Source organism: Amphiura filiformis, chromosome 14 (genome assembly GCF_039555335.1).
Source record: "Amphiura filiformis chromosome 14, Afil_fr2py, whole genome shotgun sequence".
Taxonomy (NCBI): domain Eukaryota; kingdom Metazoa; phylum Echinodermata; class Ophiuroidea; order Amphilepidida; family Amphiuridae; genus Amphiura; species Amphiura filiformis.
Window position 1 is genome coordinate 58,300,890 of NC_092641.1, and position 18,185 is coordinate 58,319,074.

Consider the following 18,185-nt stretch of genomic DNA (forward strand, 5'->3'; position numbering starts at 1 on the left):
TTTGATGTAGTACATGTCAGGGGACGCAATAATGGTAACGCTGATGCACTTAGTAGGTTAAACTATGACTATCTAAACACTTGTGTCGATTGTAACCATTGTAAGTCTGATTCAAGTGAAGAATTAAACAATGTATGGATAGGTTCAGACTTAGACAAGATTTCGGAAGACGTCTTGTCTGGAGCTGCCTGATGACAATGTAGATAGTGATGTTAGAAGTGACACAAAACCTGAAGTGAATGTTGTCAAAAATATACGTTATCAATATGGTAAACGTGTTGGGAATGACAAAAGGTGGAAAACAAAGATGTACCGACTCTTCCAGCTGAAATCAATTTACAAGGGTTTAAAGATGCACTGCTGACCGATACTTTTGCTAGTTCTATGTTGAATTTTCTAGAGCACGACAAATTGCCAGATGATGCTCTTAAAGCTAGAAATCTGTTGTTGCAGGCTGATCAATATTATGTCCATGAAGGATTATTATATCACATTTGGCATACTCCAGCAAAGAGGCACATGCCAGAAAGGAATACTTATCAGTTGTATGTTCCAATCACTTTTGTTGATACAGTTCTGAACAACTGCCATGATCACGTGTTAGCTGCACATTTTGGATTTCAAAGAACTTACAGCAAAATTCGTCAGCGGTACTTCTGGAAAGGGATGTATCGTGATGTAGATAACTGGGTTAGATCTTGCATATCCTGTTCTCAACGCAAAACGCATAGGCACAAAGTTATCGCCCCAATGCAAATCATGAAAGTACCAGGTGCTTTCCAACGCGTTAGTGTTGATATTTTAGGACCTTTACCAATTACAACCTCTGGCAAACCGTTATGTTCTTTGCTTTACGGATCACTGCACCAGGTGGCCCATTTTGGTACCTTTGAAAGTAACAAATGCTTCAACAATAGCAAGAGCATTTTTCGATAATGTCATATGTCTCCACGGTTGTCCAGAAACGTTATTAAGCGATAGAGGAACAAATTTTCTGAGCAAGATCGTTTTGGAAGTGTGTCGAATCATGCGAACACAGAAATTGAATACCTCAAGTTATCACCCACAATGCAACGCGATAAAAGAGCGGTACAATGCTGTAATTTTCGACACCATTTCACACTATGTAAATGAATTCCATACTGATTGGGATCAATATATCACAGCCATACAGTTTGCATATCGTACAACTCCTGCTGAAAACTCCGTTGGATTCAGTCCGTTCTTTCTTTTGTATGGTAGAGAAGCGAGACTTCCTTTAGATGTAACGCTCACGTCAGACTGCAATTATGCAGAACAGAATCTCAGAGAGCACATTCATCATTTAATCTCTCAATTAGAAATTGTAAGGAAGATCTCACAACGTCACGCAGAGCAAAATCAAAACAAGATGAAAGAACGTTTCGATGAGAGTGCAACGGATGTTCCTTATCAAGTTGGAGACTCAGTATGGATATATATTCCTGCATTGCAGCAAGGACTTTCACGCAAACTTCAGAAATTCTGGTCGGGTCCTTACCTGCTTGTTGAACAAACAGGTCCAGTCAATTTCCGTGTACGTAATCTAGAAAACAACAAATTGATTACTACACCAATTCACGTCAATCGTATGAAATTTGCATATGATAGGTATGTCCGACCAAGCAATGATACTGAACCAACCGATTTAGAACAAAGAGATCCAATTCCAGGACTTGTTCTAGACGATTGTCCTGAGGACTCTTTTCTTCCTCTTTGGCCACACAAGAATCTGAGAAAACAAAGGTTCCAATCATTCCAGGTCTGCCACCAGTTCAGGATAAAACTCCTGAATATGTGATTGAGCATATTATCAGAGGACGCTATAGAAATGGGCGTCTAGAATATCTCATAAAGTGGCGAGATTTTCCAAAATCAAGAAACACTTGGGAACCAGAGACAAACTTGAACGCAGCTGCTCTTGAGTCTCTGAAGACCAACCCTGTCAAAATTACTGGTAAACTGTAAAGGCCAGACTATGGAAGCAGTATCATTGTTAGATCAGTTGTAAGCAACTCGATCAAAAGGCTGTATGAAAAATATAATGTCTTAAAAAAATGTGAAATTAGGCATAATATAATAATTATTATGTGATTTGTAATTATCAAAGAATACTTATAAAGATTTTTGTGCATTTACAAATTTATGAATGACTAATATAAAAGTCAAGGACGTCAAAATGAAAACAAATATATTTGGCATTTGATAAATGTAGAAAGTTATATGTTGAATTGATTTTGAATTGTAATTTGAAAGTTTGTCACAATTGTACTATTTGTAATTGTGTGGAATTGGATTATCACAAAATAATATTAGTATTAATATTAAACTATAATCTAGTCAACTGGACTTACTATTTTTGAGTGGGAAATTTTCACGTCCAATCCTGAACGCATCATCAGCCCTACTGATGTTGTGGCGGCAAAAGTTCATTGACCTGTGAAACGGATGTTGTAGTATCACAGGTCACCACCTTTGAGTTCAACCTGAGAGGTATCTTCCTGATCGCTGAACTGTAGGCCCCGGCCAGAGTTGTGACGTAGGCCGCCTCCCCTGTTAAGTGAAGGCTCCTCCCGTTTCACGTAAATCGCTTCTTTGACCCCTCTCAAACCATCTGCTTTCTCTGTCCAAGATTTTCACATCCTTGTTATCAAAAGAATGCTTTGTAATGTCCAAATGCGTATAGACGGCGGAGTCACCGCAACCAGTGCTGGCTCGTCTATGCTGGTACATACGTTTAGCAAGCGTTTGTTTAGTCTCCCCTATGTACAGCTCTTCGCATCCACTGTCTTGACACTGAATCGCGTAAACGATGTTACTTTGCTTGTCTTTAGGTTGTTTATCCTTGGGGTGGACTAGCGCTTGCCGTAAAGTGTTCTTGGGTTTGAAAGATACCGGTACCCCTTTGTCGCGAAAAAAATCCGACGGAGTTTCTCTGAAAGTCCGGAGATGTAGGGATAGTGATGTTCCTACCGCGAGTCACCTCACCGTCATCCTGAGTCTTACGTGCGGGAGCGGTTTCGTCGGTAGATTTGGTCTGAGCGAGTGCTTTGTGAAAGGTCCAATTACGATAACCGCAAAGGTTCAGTGCTTTTTGTAGATGTTCCCGTTCCTGTTCCTTTGCGTCCTGCGTATTACACCCAGTTTGTGCACCAATGGGTGGTGTGATTCAAACAACAGATACTGATCTGTGTGTGTGTCCTTGCGGTAGACCGATGTTTCTAGGCTGCCGTCGCTTTGCACTGTAACCAAACAGTCTAGAAATGCAAGTTTGTTGTCTTTCAGTTCTTCCTGGGTGAACTTGATATGTTCATTGACATTGTTGATATGATTGTAAGAAGGGGCTAGTTGATCTTTACGTAGCTTCACCCAAGTGTCATCAACATAACGATACCAGTGCGAAGGGGGGGTACCAGCATACGATGTAAGGGCCAACTGTTCAAACTGTTCCATAAACAAATTTACGACAATCGGTGATACTGGCGATCCCATTGCGCAACCATGGCGTTGTCTGTAGAACTTGCCATCGTAGACAAAGTAGGTCGTGTTCAGACATAATTCAAGAACTTCACAAACTTGATCCGGACTGAGGTCTGTGCGCTCCTTTAGGGTATTATCCTTCCTTAAGAAATCGCGAACACAGTTCACCGCTTCCTTAGGTGGTACGCATGTAAACAACGCTGAAACGTCATACGAAGTTATGGTCTCGTTGTCTTCCAAATGAATGTCACAAACTTTGTTAACAAAATCCTGGGAGTTGACAATGTGATGTTTGGATTTCCCAACCAGCGGTCCAATAATATAAGCGATGTGTTTTGCTACATTATAAGTCACCGAGTCCACGCAGCTAACTATAGGTCTCAACGGAGCATGCGGTTTATGGATCTTCGGCAGACCGTAGAACTTGGGTATCGACTCGCCCGGGTACAATTTGTGATACAAGTTGCGATCAATAACCTCAGATTTTTCAAGGTTTTGAAGACAGTCTATCACTTTCTTACGATATCCACTAGTGGGGTCACGCTTCAGTGGCTCGTACGTCTTGGTATCATTTAGCAGTGCACAAACCTTGCTATGATATTCAGTCTTATCTAACACAACAGTGCACCTACCCTTGTCCGCTGGTAAAATAGTGATGTCATTATCTCCACCAAGGGTTTTAATAGCTTCTCGTTGCTGTTTGTTCAAATTCGAGTTCGGAGTCTTCGCGTTGACAAGGCAAGATGACACTTTTGACCTTAAATCCTCCGCGTCCGATGTGCACAAGTTGTTGTGTTTGATAGCAGATTCAGTAGCAGTAATCAAATCAACATGCGGTATCCGATTAGGTGCCACAGAAAAGTTCAATCCTCTCGCTAAAACATCCCTTTCGGTCTCAGTCAAAGGACGACTAGATAAATTCTTAACCCATTTATCTTTTAGCTCACTGTCCAGTTTAAATCCTTCGCTTTTCCTCCAATTTCTATCGGTATCCGATCGTGATGCACGTGCCGAATTCTGCAACCTTGCAAACTTTTCTTGTTGTCTCGATTTAGACTTGCGATGCTGTCTCAACTGCGCCTGCGCGGTGAACTGTGATACTTCGTCGTAAACAACAGCTGGTAATTTCGCAAGTAAATCCTCCGAAATACTATTTATTTATTTCCTCAAAACATTGATGGTAAAATTGTTCTGGCGAACACGTTCGTTGAGCAGATCTTTCTGCGCTCTGACTATGATTTTATTAGCCTTATGTCCTTTCACAAGCGGTTTAATCCACAGGCTCCGTGGTGTTGTTTTGGAGTGTAAACACCGTAGATTGAAACGGAGATGGTTTCTATAGTCCGCTAATTTTCTCGAGGTTTTCTCAAATCTTCGAACCAAATTCAGGCTATCCTGGCCAAATTGGTTGAGAATACGTTTGTGAAGATTATCATTCCTCCAGGTAGTAAACAGTATTAATATTAAACTATAATCTAGTCAACTGGACTTACTATTTTTGAGTGGGAAATTTTCACGTCCAATCCTGAACGCATCATCAGCCCTACTGATGTTGTGGCGGCAAAAGTTCATTGACCTGTGAAACGGATGTTGTAGTATCACAGGTCACCACCTCAAAGGTCAAAAATAGTAAGTCCAGTTGACTAGATTATAGTTTAATATTAATACTGTTTACTACCTGGATGAATGATAATCTTCACAAACGTATCACAAAATAATGTATTTTGATTTATAATGACAATGAACCCGAATGTATATTTGGTTGGCGCGTATGTTGTGGATTTGTACAATATTGGAACAAATTGTTTGTAGGTAATTAAGTAATGAAACATTTAAGAAATTAAGAAATGTAGAATTGTAATGTTGATGCCACCATCATTTTATTTTTGATTCAATTAAAGTAAGGTATATTATTGTATTTCGCGATATGTACTTGTGCGTGTTACAATATATTGCAATATTGAAGGAAATCAGTCAGAGAAAATCCTCGAAAGAAATATTCCCATCTCGATGTAATCATTTTGGAACCCCGGAGAAGAGTTTTGCCTAAGTACGTGAAAGGGTATGTAAGGAATGTTTGTGTAATGTAAATACAATGTAGTCATTGACTTTTTCCGTGAAACCGAAATTACCTGAAAATTAGGCCTTTAATTAAAATTTTCGGGTCAATTCGGTATCAGGAGTTCCACAGATGCTGATACGACGATGCATCGATGAATTACATTTCGCAACAAGGAAACAATAACGAGGATACACTGACGAGGATAAGAGGATTTATATCGCATGGATATACCTTCATAAAATTTTGTTTAATAATCAATGAATTATAAAAATGTCCTGAATTGTATCAGAGACAGTCAATCATTGTATAAACATAAATGAAATTTGCAATACAATTATGAACTGGAAAGTAGAACAAATTTGGTGTTCAATAAATTTACTTTTGTCAGGCGCCAAAACTTTTAGGGAGGGCGTATGTTGTGGCGATATATTATTTTATAGCCCGTGCCTTCTATTTTAATTTATTTATTTATTCAAAACTATGGTGTCATTCACCTCGAGTGAGATCACTCTCTCGTATCATTTCGATTAGACTATCGTTAAACGTCACAATGGTCTTTTTGTAAACGAAGGTTTTGTGGACGACGCAAACGGATGTTTAATTGTAGTCTGTGGCATTCACTCAGATGGTTAACATCTCTCCATAAACTCTCCGTGTGCGTCAAGATTTGAACACAACTTCTTCGTTTAGAGCGAGTACAATTCTCGCTAATTATTACTGGATAATGGAGTTTGTTCTACTCCTAGTTCTCTTGTTAGTTTTAATATAAAGTTTCATACCGAATGAAGAAGATGTAGTAAGTAATAAATATAACTTAATTATCAATAAATTGTGGTTGTGATTGTATTCATGTTTGTGTGATAATAATCGTGCTTGGCTGATTCTAAAAGCCTAAATAAGTCCCTGGTTGAACCTCTGGTTCTATGAAGAACTTTATTTTAGCGCCCCTACTCAGGCCAAATCTATGATGAAGAGACGATGAACCGAATACCAATCTTGAGGGACTAGTCGAGACGAGTGAACCAAGACGCATCTACCAAGCCGTGTGATTATTCCCTGGTACCTACCTCGCCGGTTAAAATATTTAGCGAGTCCTATTCCCAAAGTTCTTTATTAGACTATCTTCATTGAGGCGAGATCGTTGACCTTAGTCTCAACTTTCCTCCATCGGACAATACACAAGAAAATACCATGTCTATTGGGATTGAGGAGCAGATTAAGTCCTTGATAGAAGTATCCAAGGCCTTAATCTGCTCCTCAATCCCAATAGACATGGTATTTTCTTGTGTATTGTCCGATTCTGAAGGAAAGTTCAGCTTATGTTTTTTTTTTTTTTTTTTTGCAGTTGGTGTAGTAGTAATGATAATAGGCGTATTTGGTGTTGACGTGGCAGACTTGCGTTTATTGCGCTTATTATTGCTATTTGAAGACTTACTTGTCATCGTAAATCGCTGATGAAGAGTTGTATAGTAGCTCTGTGTAGTGTTGAAATGATTTGCGGTAATAGAAACAGCAAATACCTTGGAAAATGATGATAAATTGCGATGAATATATCCACACAGATTTCAACGTGTCTCACATGACAGCCGCCATTTTGAAAATTTAACACGGGACTCTATGGAGAGTTAGGCCAATTTCTGGCCTAACTAAAATTAACCATGATGTAATGCATCTTTAAATGGATCTGCCTTGTGATTGGTCGCCCATACCTCGCTATGGTTTAAATCGTCTGGGCCCGCGCCATTACCATTAACTACACCGTAAACAACTGTCTGTGGTATTTGCGGTGCTTTTGTGTTGACGCGAAAGTTAATCTCTCATCAAACATCTAGCGCGTACTTGTGGTTAATGGACTGATAAACAAAAGTATGCTTGACAGTGTGTTTTTAGAGAGCAAAGTCCAGGGGGTAAAGTTCTGCTTACAATTCAAAGTTCATAGTCGAATTTTCGGGGTTCGCTATCAATAAACTGGTAGATTCCAAAATCAGAATTGTTCAGTATTAAAGTGAGCCGTTATTATTATGCAAGATAATGTTGCATTCAATTACTTTTATTGTCACTAACCGTCTGATATTTTAACTCTTTATGACCATTTTACTATTGAATACTTTAATTTTAATAAACATCAGTATAATTTTGAGTTCAACGAAATGGGTTCATCATGACTAATAATAACATATTTTTAATAAAATTCGACTATGGCATAGTCTACGGTTTGTAAAGTTTTCCAACTTCAGTTGGTTCCTGAGGATGACTAAACTGAAGCAAACTGACCTCTGAAGCTAAAGAAACGAATTACATACTGCGTCCTGAGCTGTCCTGGGTGTATCGCATGCATATGTACAACAATCTCACCGGCCCATCATCTGCCAACATCAACAACGTACCGGTACATGGTGTAACGTAAATGTTATGGCTCAATCCCATGATGCAATGCACGCATTAACCTAAAATCAACGGGAATAAATGTCCGGATCCGGACATTTATTCGAAAATCATGAAATTTTACCCGAAAGACGCCGAATTTCGCTTAACTATTTCAGATTATGATTTGTATTATGTACAACCATTGCGTACATGTAAAAAAACAGACTTTGAGCTAGTTTGACCGAAATTGAGGGCGTTCTGTGCGCGATATCTCTCATTGCCCCTTTAAGCAAAAATATTTATTGACTGACGGTTTTGATATTCTTCATATCCCAGTGTTATGTTCTAAAAATAGTTTCTCAGGTATCTGTGAAAGCACAGATTCATCAAAATTGTCTAAAAAAAGTTATGAAGTTTTACCCCCTAAATCATGATTTTTCTAATGAGAAACAGATTGTGGCGATTTTGCATGTTTATTATAAAAAATATCACCTTTAAGAATAAACTAAGGGTGAAATATTTTCAGAAAATATTCTTATGTTCATCCTCTTTCCAAATCGCATGAAAAAAAGTTAGAACATTGATAGTCACCTATCTATGGTTTTGGCACACTTTGACTTTGACCTGGCCCACTGTGCAACGGTCCCCAGAGTTTTATCTAGACTTGATTTTATTCTTGTCTCAGACAATTTAGTGACTAATTGTTTGGTTGAGTTATGTTGTAAAGAGGGCTGAAACTTTTGTAAAACGTACATAACTCATTAACAACAATAAAATAAGCAAGTTTTCAAAGTATATGATTTGTAGAATGAACTTTTGCAAAACAGCAAAGTGTTATTTTTCAATAATATATTGATCTAGATAATGAAAATCGATTTTTTTTATTTGGCTGCTTCGACCAACAATACCTCGTATACCCTTAAAATAACCGCATACAGTATTATAATAAACAATGTGATTAATGAGCAAATACGTATTCAATGCACTATTCTAAATAGGATACAAGTTTTTTTTATTATAATTATTATTTAATTATTGTATGTATGGTTTTTAACATATAAAATGTCCATCTGAAACAAAAGTACGTAAAGCAAATGAATGACCTTGACGAAACCGTGACGTACATGTCTCGTGGTATTGGGCTGTTCCATTTATAATCCACACTACCCCTGTGGAAGATTTGGGAAATATCTTTCACAGGGGGAGTATGAATTTCAAATGGAATGAACACATTAACAGCTCCATTCTAAAATCACCCTCCCTGCGTGGAAGATTCGTGTTAAATCTTTCTCAGAGGGTGTATGACATTCAAATGGAATTGCCTAATGTATTCATTCCATTTGAAATTCATACTCCCCCTATGGAAGATATTTCCAAAATCTTCCACAGGGGTAGTGTGGATTTTAAATGGAATAGCCCATTGTCAAGTCTTTTAGTAATAAACATCTGTTTGTGACCAGATTTACGACCAAAAATAAATGATAGTTTCCTGTATGTATGGGGATCAGAATTCCTCGTCCCTTTCGAATCCGGCTTCATTTCATTTTGCCGAGTCAAACCCAGGTTGCAGACCTCCAGGAGGATGGTTTGAAGGACCCGGTTCTATATATGCTGCATGCACCCTTTGGGGTATAGGTTCTTCAATCGGTGCCTGCGGCCTTTGGGAGGCTTGTTCTGTATCCGGCACCTGCTGTATTCGAGGGTCCGCAATGTGGTCTTCGTATTGCACTGTTGATAAAAAAGTTAGAAAGAATGATAACAAAAATGAATAATATGAAAAAAAAAAAAAAAACACTTATAGATTGATTAAGATCTGTAAGCTGGCAATGATGTCTACCGTAATATGAGGTGTGGGAAATCCGGAGGCGACGACCCCCACACACATCACCCCCCCTTGATATTTTTACAAGAACAAATGTCCTTGGTGTGTCGGTGTGTTGTCGTACCATGTGCTAAAGAAGTCGGTAATACCGAACAAGTGTTATTTTTTTTAATAAAACGATTAACGCTGTGAGGACGTAAGCTATAGAGGAGATAGTAGGGTATGACCGCGTTTTTCGCCGTTTAACGAGGTTTCCGTAGCAAGGACGCGTGTTTAGGTCCTCGTGAAGCACGAGGTCCTCGGTGCGTCGGTGTGTTGTTATATGTTGGAGTCCTCGGAAATCGGAAGTAATGCAAACCAAACGCTTCCTCGTTTTGTATTAGGGAGGGCGAGTTAGCGCAGCGGTAATTCCCTCGCTTTGCACCACTGAGGTCCCGGGTTCAAGCCCCGGCGCGGCCCAAGGACTCATGTGCACTTGGTTTATCCCGATTCCATGCTCGCTCTCACAGGTTTTCTCCGGGATCTCCGGTTTCCTCCTGTATCGCAAAAATCGGTGATTAGTTGTTTGGATATCAAAAACTTCCTTCACCCAATGGAATTTGGGGAGCTGCACAGATAATTGGTGGATGTTACTTATATAAATGCGGATAGGTGTGCGCCGTTCGGCAGCAACCTAGTTGATGCGATCTGATTGTGATGATTCACCATTGCAGCGAAATTACAGCGCTTTGAGTCCTGTAAGATCTGGAGAAAGGCGCTTTATAAATCCAAATATTTTTTTTTTTGTATCTTTTATTTGTGTGGGGTGCGTTGGTTTTTGCCTTCAATCGGGAACATATTCAAATTTTTAACCTGTATTTGGGGACACACCGCCAACCGGGGATATCCCCGATTTTTCAAAGGACTTTATAGGGTATCAGGGGCTATAGAGCGTGTTAACACACTCTACAGGGCAATACAGTGTGGGCCAAAAACAACTTTACCCAATTTAAAAGGTTCATATCTCAAAATTGAAAAGTCTGTTGCAAATTGTTTTCACATATTCGTAAAGAACATCTTCTTTAGAGTATTTGGTGAAAAAACTATCAAAGAATGTATCAAATTAAAAACGTGACGCTAGTTTTAAATCAAAGAGTCAAAATTAACTTTGTCCACGCGAAGGCCTACTAGCTGTCGCGTCGCATCACTTGCAATGGCGAGTTCGATAAAGAATGAGAACCACTCACTGTACGCACAAATTTGTTCAGCAATTTTATATAACACAATCAAATAAATCAAACATGAAGAATTTAAATGTCAAGCTGTGATATTTCGTCATGATATGCAGCTTTCACGTTGCAAAGATAAACACAATTCTCTTCAAATATGCGCAAAGTAATTGTAACCTCAGACCTGATTTTTTGTCATTACGAAATGTTATCTACAAGAAAGTTTGAAGTTATTGAACTTTTTTGCGTTCGTGGTATGTTCTGCAAATTGTTGCGTCGACAACTGACTTTGGGGCTAGCTGCAAGTTCCCTTTGAACCGCTGCAATATTTGCAGCTGAACCACCAGTTCTTTGACGTCCGTTCCGTGCTTTGCATCTATTCATCACACTTCCGAGGTTGTGAAAGTTGTTCGTATGTAGAGTTATGGTAGGTTTCGGTGGGATGTTACGTTCGGGAAACGAATCCGAAATTGACGCTGTACTACCAAAAAGCTTTCTGTTCTGCTTAATTAAGTATACCTCTGCCATAAAAGTCATCTCTTGTGTTGTGAACTTTATCTTGACACCTTGCAAACCTATTTAGAAATAAGCCACGCGGTCACAAAATGCACGAAAGCCTATTTAAAATTCAAAAATTGCGCCATATAAAACATTTGTAATTGTGTAATTTTTATGCTAATTGTTGGTCAATGACAGGAGTGAAGTTCGAGTACATGACAAGTAAATGGGGGTTAAAACTGAATGTATTTCTTTCATGCATGTAAAACAATCATCACTTTTCAAAGAAAAGCCAAACGTGTTTACCAATTACATGTATGCCTAACGCATATGTATGCCTTGCTCTTAGCAATCGGACACATCCCATTTAATTACGTGTGGACAAAGTGATTTTTGACCCTCGGACGTAAAACTAGCACCATTTTGTTAATTTAACTTCTTTTGCTTTCATTTCTTCATCACATACTTTTAGAAATATATACATTTAGAATATGTAACAATATTATGATTAGCTCTTCTACAATTCGAGCAACCGCCCTCTGAAATTGGGTAAAGTTGTTTTTGGCCCACACTGTAGGGGGTGATGTCTCCATTTGCCCTGTAGAAAGTCAGGAATGTATGACAATTTCCTAGTCAACTGGAGATGACCGGGCTCTATTATGTGTCAACTGGGTATCCCCATGGTTACGCACCCTGTGTAAAATGTGTGTATCCCCGATTGAAGAGAAAAACAGGTGGGGTGTGTGGGGGTGGGGTATGTGTGCGTGAGGCACCCACATTCACACACACCACCACCACCACCCCCCACCACCACCCCAAGTCCAAATGTCTTCGGTGTGTCGGTGTGACCCTCGAAGTAATGCAAAACAAACGAAGAGAGGATTTGTCACGGGACCGGTGCATAAGCGTACAAATGGTTTCAGTTAATCTCAGGGTCATATCTTGCCTTCATTTATGTAGGGGTATGATCAAACTTCGATGACACATCAATTATCATGGCGATTGGCGAAGGGGAGAGGGGAAAACCCACGTCTTACAAACGTACATTCTTCTTCTTCAAGTACCATGTCCAAGGTCGACGCCGGTGATCCACGGCATTCCACAAAACACGGACACGGACGGCGTGAAGCAGCCCTGGCACACACATGTGAAGCCATAGGCTTCAATATGTGTATATCCATATCAAAACAATGCACTTGATAGTTAGGAATAAATACCAGACTCATCTCAAGTGGGGATGATCACTTCAAATCATCCCCGAGTGACATGGTTTAGGAATATAGAGAACACTCCTTAACCATGTGTCTTCACGGATGTTTTGAAGTTACCTCCACATGAGATCAGTCTTGTATTTACTCCTAGCTATTATGTGAAATGAGACACATGTAGCAGCCGACAAGTGCATCGTTTTGTTATGGATGAACACATAATTATAAAAACTAAATTTTTGAGATATTTTCTCAAAATAATCAAGAGCTTTTTCAAGAACCACTGAACCAATAGTGTGCTTGTTTGTACTCGTGTTTGTGCATTTTTTAATTCTGATTCCAGGTAATGATCATAAAAACAATTAACACTTCTGAAATATTTGAATTTTCAAAGAAAATTGGAAACTTGTCGTCTATAGTTGGCACCCGTACCGAATTTTGTTATAAGTTTGATCAGCTCATAATCGGCGGGCCTTATAACATCGCGGATAAAATATCAATACATTTATGTTGATAATTGCCTTGTGATATCTCGCCAGAAGCATCACAAATTATTAATTGAACTCATATACTTTGTCTACTTTATTTAACACGCACCATATAGACCAGGCAGGTCAACTAGAACACTCTTAACGTGGGTCTACTTTTCGGCGTAGTGGTAAAAACATAAATGTATATTACGATCTGATCAAAGTATAAGTCTATGTTAAACATCCTCAAAACAATAATTAGAACTAAAGCAGGGCCTGGATTTGATAGTAACATGCGTGATATTTTCGAAAGACAAAAAAACGTAACTCTCTTCATTTTTTGTACACATTACCTTCACGGCGCTGTTTCCTAGGAAGATTCTGAACACGGCGATAATCCAAATAGACGAAAATTGATATAGAAACGGCTGACATCACTAGCGATATAATCACAAATGAGATTATAGCAAGGCAGGTACGTCTGAAGTACTCCAAAACTGAAAACACAGATAGCAAAATAATGACTGTACCAATTAGGTCTATGTGTACCTCAAACCAAAGGAAGGAAACGGCAAAGTGCCGAATACGCAAAATGCTGTTCCGAGTAAACGGCGTTTGAAAATATTGGTACTATTCCATTGATCCTTCTAAAAATTTAGAACATTCGTGAGCACTCATTTGAAATGTATATTATAGAAGTGAATGTTCACGACAGTGACACGAATTATTTACAATACTCGATATATCCCTAAACAGTTATTCGGCTTTATGCTGTAGCCAAAATGTCTCTACCACTGCGCAGAGAGAGGTCGAATACGCATATTCAACTACGTATAAACCATAGCACGCATTCTTGATTTGGGACTTTTGTGTATAAATTACTGGTTGTCACTGGTTGTCTTATTAGGCTATGTAGACTTAACTTGCTATAAAAGTTATAAATAGTCATCCCTGTAATATTTAGCAAAAACTCGAGGATTTGAAAGCAGAAGTAACAATATTGGCCTATATTTTGCGTATGATTTTCCAATTTCACGGGGGCGCACTCACATTATTAAACCACAGCAATATCATGTGGGGAATGTTTGTACTTATTTTGGTATCACTGGATAGAAAATACCTAGTTATACGTTGGTATCAAGTATATCAGTATAGGACATGTAATATAGAAAATTCGGGGTTTCCCGCTATACAATGCTATAGAGATCAACCTGATTTGTCTCTCTGCCGAATGCATTTATCGCACTTAGGCGCGATTCGTCCAAATCAAAATTGCAATAACTACGTCGAGGAGTAAGATAAACCATTAATTTTTGGTGAAAAAAATCTCGATTCGTCACTCTGCCGAATTCATTACGAATTATATATGAAAATAATCATTTCTAATTACACTACAGCTGTACACTAGTTGAAATAGTTCCCGGAAATGGGAATAACATAAATATATACAAGATAGACGAATGCATCAAAAAATCCAAATGTAATTATTTCAGTGTCATTCAGACCCGTGGTCAGGCAATAACACCCCCCCCAATAGCAATAAGAAATCCCAAATCCCCTCATCCTCCTCAAATGTGCCTTTACAGAATGCGTAGATAGTCTATAAATCCACATTTTGTAAAAAAATAAAGCAGCAAAATGGCTTCAAAGATTGGGGCTTCATTTTGAAGGGGGAAATTCTAATGGGCACATTCCCTATGCGCCGCAAATGCGCGGCGTGCGGCGCTGACACACGAACTTTTCATTTTTCTTCATTCGCCCTCAATATTTCATGGGTACGGGTCTGGATCTGATCATAAGGATTTAGAAAATTTATTATATTTTTACATTATTAAATGGAAATGGTTTCAAATCGTTAGTTCTGTCATAACAACTCTAATCCAAACCTTCCCACCCGACCTACTGAATTATCATACTTGAAGTTGGTAAATAAATAGTTTACCATTACATAATGCCACTCTGATGATACCATTACGGGTACGGATGTAATAGTAGGACTCATCATTAAGTACGACAGTGTTAGAATCTGATGATACCATTACGGGTACGGATGTAATAGTAGGACTCATCATTAAGTACGACAGTGTTAGAATCTGATGATACCATTACGGGTACGGATGTAATAGTAGGACTCACCATTAAGTACGACAGTGTTAGAATCTGATGATACCATTACGGGTACGGATGTAATAGTAGGACTCATCATTAAGTACGACAGTGTTAGAATCTGACGATACCATTACGGGTACGGATGTAATAGTAGGACTCATCATTAAGTACGACAGTGTTAGAATCTGACGATACCATTACGGGTACGGATGTAATAGTAGGACTCACCATTAAGTACGACAGTGTTAGAATCTGATGATACCATTACGGGTACGGATGTAATAGTAGGACTCATCATTAAGTACGACAGTGTTAGAATCTGACGATACCATTACGGGTACGGATGTAATAGTAGGACTCATCATTAAGTACGACAGTGTTAGAATCTGACGATACCATTACGGGTACGGATGTAATAGTAGGACTCACCATTAAGTACGACAGTGTTAGAATCTGATGATACCATTACGGGTACGGATGTAATAGTAGGACTCATCATTAAGTACGACAGTGTTAGAATCTGACGATACCATTACGGGTACGGATGTAATAGTAGGACTCATCATTAAGTACGACAGTGTTAGAATCTGATGATACCATTACGGGTACGGATGTAATAGTAGGACTCACCATTAAGTACGACAGTGTTGGAATCTGATGATACCATTACGGGTACGGATGTAATAGTAGGACTCACCATTATGTACGACATTGTTAGAATCTGATGATACCATTACGGGTACGGATGTAATAGTAGGACTCACCATTATGTACGACATTGTTGGAATCTGACGATACCATTACGGGTACGGATGTAATAGTAGGACTCAATTCGTCATCTTGAGCAACGCAGCCTTTGTAAAAATATAGAACACACAATATGGAATTTGGTTAATAAGTGACATATGTAGGGCTACATTATTACTACACACACACCCCCACGCCCCTTCGAAGGCAACACCCCACAACCACAAAACTCTACCCCAACAACTTCACTCCCCATCCCCTAACGCCCCCATTAACCCTCAACACCCTCACACCGACCTACTTTTAGGTCTTTTAAGATTTATAAAATGACAATTTTGGGGAAAAAACAAGGAAACAGCTAGCAAAGTTGAAGGCTTTTAAATTGTCTTATTTTGTCTTTAAGATACAATGCTTTTGGGTTAACCACTAGCAGGCTATGCTAGCACATCTATGACACTAATTCAGTACAAAGGTGCCAGAATCTGAGATTTTTACGATCATCCGGATGAGCAAATCACTGAACGTTATAATTTAAGATATTCATTTCCTAAATCTTTAAACTACATGTAAAATATCAATGCAGCAATTAATTACCTATGGTTTCATTATTGGATGCACTATAGGCCCTAAGTTTATGCCGAATAATTACATACTTCGCAGAAGTGAATTCGTGAAGATAATCGCACTTGCCGATGGAGTTGTAGACTTATGTTTGTCCTGGAATGTGGACTGGTGTTTGTCCTGGGATGTGTGTATGCCAACTTTACAGCATAAAGGATTAGATTTATATCCTCCCACCCCCACACCCCCCCCACCTCGTCCACACCCCACACCGGCAACCGGGCGCACCCCACATACGCTTTAGCACCATACAGCCGGGACACACAACTGGACCACATTAGAGAAATTATCACATCTAGGCTACCCCCAGCATTATTGGTCGAATACGATAGGATTACAGTCATAATCACGTTAACACGTCCACCCAATAGGGCCAGTGTTAAAACTTGAATTCGGCAGGCGATCATGCAAGGAGCTTATAGACTTGAAACAGGCGCTGTCATTGATTGGTTAGGGTTAGTTTAGGGTTAGCATTATTGTTAGAATTAGGGTTAGGATTATAGGTTATGAATAGGCTTAGGGTTAGGTTACACAAAATAATTACTTGAAGGTTCGACACCGCCCCCCCCCAAGTTACTTGTTGAATCAAAAGCTAGCTAGTGAGGGCCGCAAACACATTCAAAGCCCTATGAAAAAAGTTTTTTAATTATTAATAACTGAAATCCTATCGTGTTCGACCAGTAATGGGACCGACCTACCGCGGACTGCGGACTCATCAAAGCAATCAAAAACATCTATTGTCATTATCTAAATCAATATATTATTGAAAAAACACTTTGATCTTGATGTTTTGAAAAAGTTCATTCTACAAATCATATACTTTGAAAACTTGCTTGATTTATTATTGTAAATGCGTTATGTACGTTTTACAAAAGTGTTGTTGTTTCAGCCCTCTTTATAACATAACTCAAGAACCACAGGACCTACAAAAGTATATCTGTGATATTTGAATTCTTCTACACGTCCACTATGAAATGATCAATGCAATTTTTGCCAAAGCTCACTACCATTCGCAAGATGCTGTTAACTACCAGATCGCAACAGTTTAAAATAGTTGCTAACCTTAACGTGCAATTTCAGCCAAACTGGAACGTTCTGGCAACCGGAGACATCTTCCCAAAGTTCCTCTGTGTTTACATTTGAACTTGAAGGGTAGTTTCTCAAGTTTGTATCCCCGGTTGTGGTTGTTATAAGTGCACCCCACGTGCATATTACCCACCGTTACACAACCCGACACACCAACATAGCACCAGGTCCATGTTCATAGTAAAATATGCAATCGGTGATTCTAATATTGTTACATACATGTCGCAATTCATAATAATGAAGTGAAAACCTTAAAATCATGTTGTAATTTGTTACCTACCATGAGTAGAAAGTAAATAAAACAACGCTGTGAAACCAGCCAACCAAAAACAGAGATGCATTTTGTTGACTACTATGTGCTTATATTAAACTGCATTAGGCACTTGTGTTGGCCAAAATTACATTTTGCTTTCCCTCGGAAATTCAACTTTCATAGAGGAAGTAAGCTTCTAATACTACTGATCAGAACAACACGTTTGTTATTTCCTG

At 38.9% G+C, this 18,185-nt stretch overlaps 1 protein-coding gene across 6 annotated transcripts in view; it reads right to left on the reverse strand.

Annotated features, from left to right (window-relative positions):
* Positions 1 to 18,185, reverse strand: part of LOC140170363 (uncharacterized) — a 57,130-nt gene extending 38,945 nt beyond the window's left edge. The window contains exons 1-4 of one of the 6 annotated variants that reach the window (XM_072193731.1): positions 17,977 to 18,174; positions 16,007 to 16,096; positions 13,487 to 13,630; positions 9,207 to 9,655 (exon numbers count right to left, since the gene is read on the reverse strand). In XM_072193731.1, the coding sequence (XP_072049832.1) occupies positions 9,468 to 9,655; positions 13,487 to 13,630; positions 16,007 to 16,096; positions 17,977 to 18,037 (483 nt within the window). In that variant the 5' untranslated portion in view covers positions 18,038 to 18,174 and the 3' untranslated portion in view covers positions 9,207 to 9,467. The other 5 variants (XM_072193735.1, XM_072193734.1, XM_072193736.1 and 2 more) reach the window with 5 other exon arrangements.